Source organism: Nannospalax galili, unplaced genomic scaffold (assembly GCF_000622305.1).
Source record: "Nannospalax galili isolate Female #2095 unplaced genomic scaffold, S.galili_v1.0 scaffold188, whole genome shotgun sequence".
In the NCBI taxonomy this organism is placed as follows: Eukaryota; Metazoa; Chordata; class Mammalia; order Rodentia; family Spalacidae; genus Nannospalax; species Nannospalax galili.
This window is the reverse complement of record NW_008360325.1, coordinates 5,030,558-5,032,817: the sequence shown is the minus strand read 5'-3', so window position 1 is coordinate 5,032,817 and position 2,260 is coordinate 5,030,558. Positions and strand designations below refer to the sequence as shown.

Here is a 2,260-nt window from a genome sequence, read left to right as displayed (position 1 = left end):
CTCTCGGCCAGGCCCGGGAGCCCGAGGCCACGGTGGCCGCGCAGCGCCCGGACTCCCCCGCTGCACGGAAACTTTGCTCTGGCCCCCCGCCCCCCGCCGCGTTCCGGGCGGTGCTGCTGCTGCTGCCCGCCCGCGGGCGGCTCCGGAGCTCCGGCCGGCCTGGCTCGCGCGGATCCCCGGGCTCTGAGTCCCCAGCCCCGGGCTCCATCCTCCGGCCCCTCGCGCGCACACCGCAGACACTTACGGGTGATGAGCTCCCTCTGGGACAAGTGCTGCGGGTTGCCCTGTTTGCGGCGGGACATTGCCCCGGCATCTATTCTGGCATCGCCCGGAGAGCTGCACTGATGGGGGCCGGGGAGGGGGTCCGAGCCGCCGCGCCGCCGCCGCGCCTCCTCCTCTGCCCGGGTTGGTGCGTTCTCCCCTTCCTCTCTTGCCCTCTCTTCCTCCTCCTCCTCTTCTTCTTCGTCTTTATTTTGCTCTTTCTTCTATGCTGTTTTTTGTTTTGTTTTTGTTTTTGTTTTGTTGCAAAAAAGGAAAAAAAAGATCGCTCGATCCAAAATAGAGAGAGGCAAAAATAAATAAAACTGCTGTTGCTTCCCGCGGACTGGCTGGTTTCTTTAAAAATATATTCTTTTGAAGGAAAAATATCTCTTACACGTCTTCAAAGTGCTTAGCCTCTTAGACTTCTAAATGTCTTCTTAACTTACGCCTGGTTTGCACCGGCCTCTGACACTTTTCTTTCGGGGTCTGGTAGGTGGAACCGTACTTCCACCGAGGGGAAAGGGGAGGGGGGAGGAAAAATGCAAACAAATTTTTTAAAAGAAGCGAAAAAAAAAAAAAAGCAAAGAAAACTTGGGGACTTGTCTCTTACCCCTTCACCCCGCCCCCTCAAAAACCCCAAAGCCAGGAAAAACTGCCGCGGGTCGGTTCTTTCTGGGCTTTCTGCGCGCTGCCTGGGTTTGTTTCTTTCTCGGAGGCTTGACCCCTCCGAGGCTCTGGGGGGGACTCCAGGAGCGGCTCCTTCCCGGGTCACCTGGCAGGCTGGCGCCGGCCGGAGGAGCTGCCGGGTCCCCGCGTGCGCTCCCCAGCGCTCCCCCGGCGCCGCGGGCCCAAGGGGAGCGGGGCTGCGGGGCGGCTCGCCCAGTGCGCCTGGGTCGGTGCGGGCGTGGACTGGGAGCTATAGATTGCAACGTGAAGATGGCGGAGTCCGGGTTCTCTGGGAGCTCTCGGTCTCTCTATGGCTGGGGCTGCCTCTGTACAATGGGATAAAATTCAAGTTCAAGTGCGGACGTGACGTTTAATCTGCACTAGAGACAAAAAGACCCAGAGAGTCGGAGCACTGGGGGCGACTAGCGGTGGCTTTTTAACATTGTACCCTGTAAAAGAACAAGAAAGCACACACCGAGACACGCGCGCGCGCACTCACACACACACTCGCCAGTGCGCACACCCGCAACCCAGGCCGGCCACACGTGCAAACTGCTGTTTTTGTGCTCTTCTCTTATACACTGCACTGGCTGCGCAAGGCAGGAGGGTGGGGGGAGTGTGTTTTTAAATAAGAGAAAATCCTTATCCCTCCTTACCCCCCTCCCCCGGGTGCAGGACCCCTGAGTAAGGGGGCGGGGTGCTGTGTAGGAGAGCGAAGTACATCGAATCCATGCAAGTCCAGACCGACCCACCCTAAAACTCAAACTCTAGAGGGGGCTTGGAAGGGGGGGTCGACCCGAAGACTGGGATAGGGGGAGCTGGTCAGCGACTTCACTTCTCTGAAGAAGTTTCAGTTGCTTTTACTTTTATTGGGGGGGGGGGTCTGGGAGAAACTTACAAAGTGTCCCTGTATAAACCCTGGGGGTTTTGTCCACAGGAAGGACAAAATAAAAAGTACTCGGAGGACACGCTGGGGACCCATTTTGTTAGCATCCCATTCCAAAGGGGATCTTCGCCTTCCCGCCCCCCCCCCGCCCCATTAACTCGGGGGGATGGGGGAGTCAAACATGGCCCCGCCCCCACACGCCAATCTCAGCTGGAGAGGGACAGGGGTGCTCCAAGTACGGGAAGGACTCGGACGCACTGACCCAGGAGTGGGGGCGTGGCGAGCTCTGCTTGAGAGTGTCGGTGATAAGCCCCCCCCCCCCGCGCCTGACAATCCCCGCAGCAACCTGGAAGCCTCCCCCCTCCTCCACCGACCCGGATAGGACTTGAAATTGCCTGTCAGACAGGGAAGGACAGAGCTGCCTTGTCAGCCGTTTGATCTCCAGCC

General features: G+C 59.0%; 1 protein-coding gene across 6 annotated transcripts in view; it reads right to left on the bottom strand.

Moving 5' to 3' along the window:
- Positions 1-1,325, bottom strand: part of Bcl11b (BAF chromatin remodeling complex subunit BCL11B) — an 89,672-nt gene extending 88,347 nt beyond the window's left edge. For all 6 annotated transcript variants that reach the window (XM_008825644.2, XM_008825645.2, XM_008825642.2 and 3 more), the window contains exon 1: positions 245-1,325. Coding sequence is in view for 4 of the 6 variants with exons in the window: in XM_008825642.2 (XP_008823864.1) it covers positions 245-302 (58 nt within the window). In the remaining 2 variants the exon portion in view is untranslated. The remainder of the gene's footprint in view (positions 1-244) is intronic.
- Between the last annotated feature and the right edge of the window lie 935 nt (positions 1,326-2,260).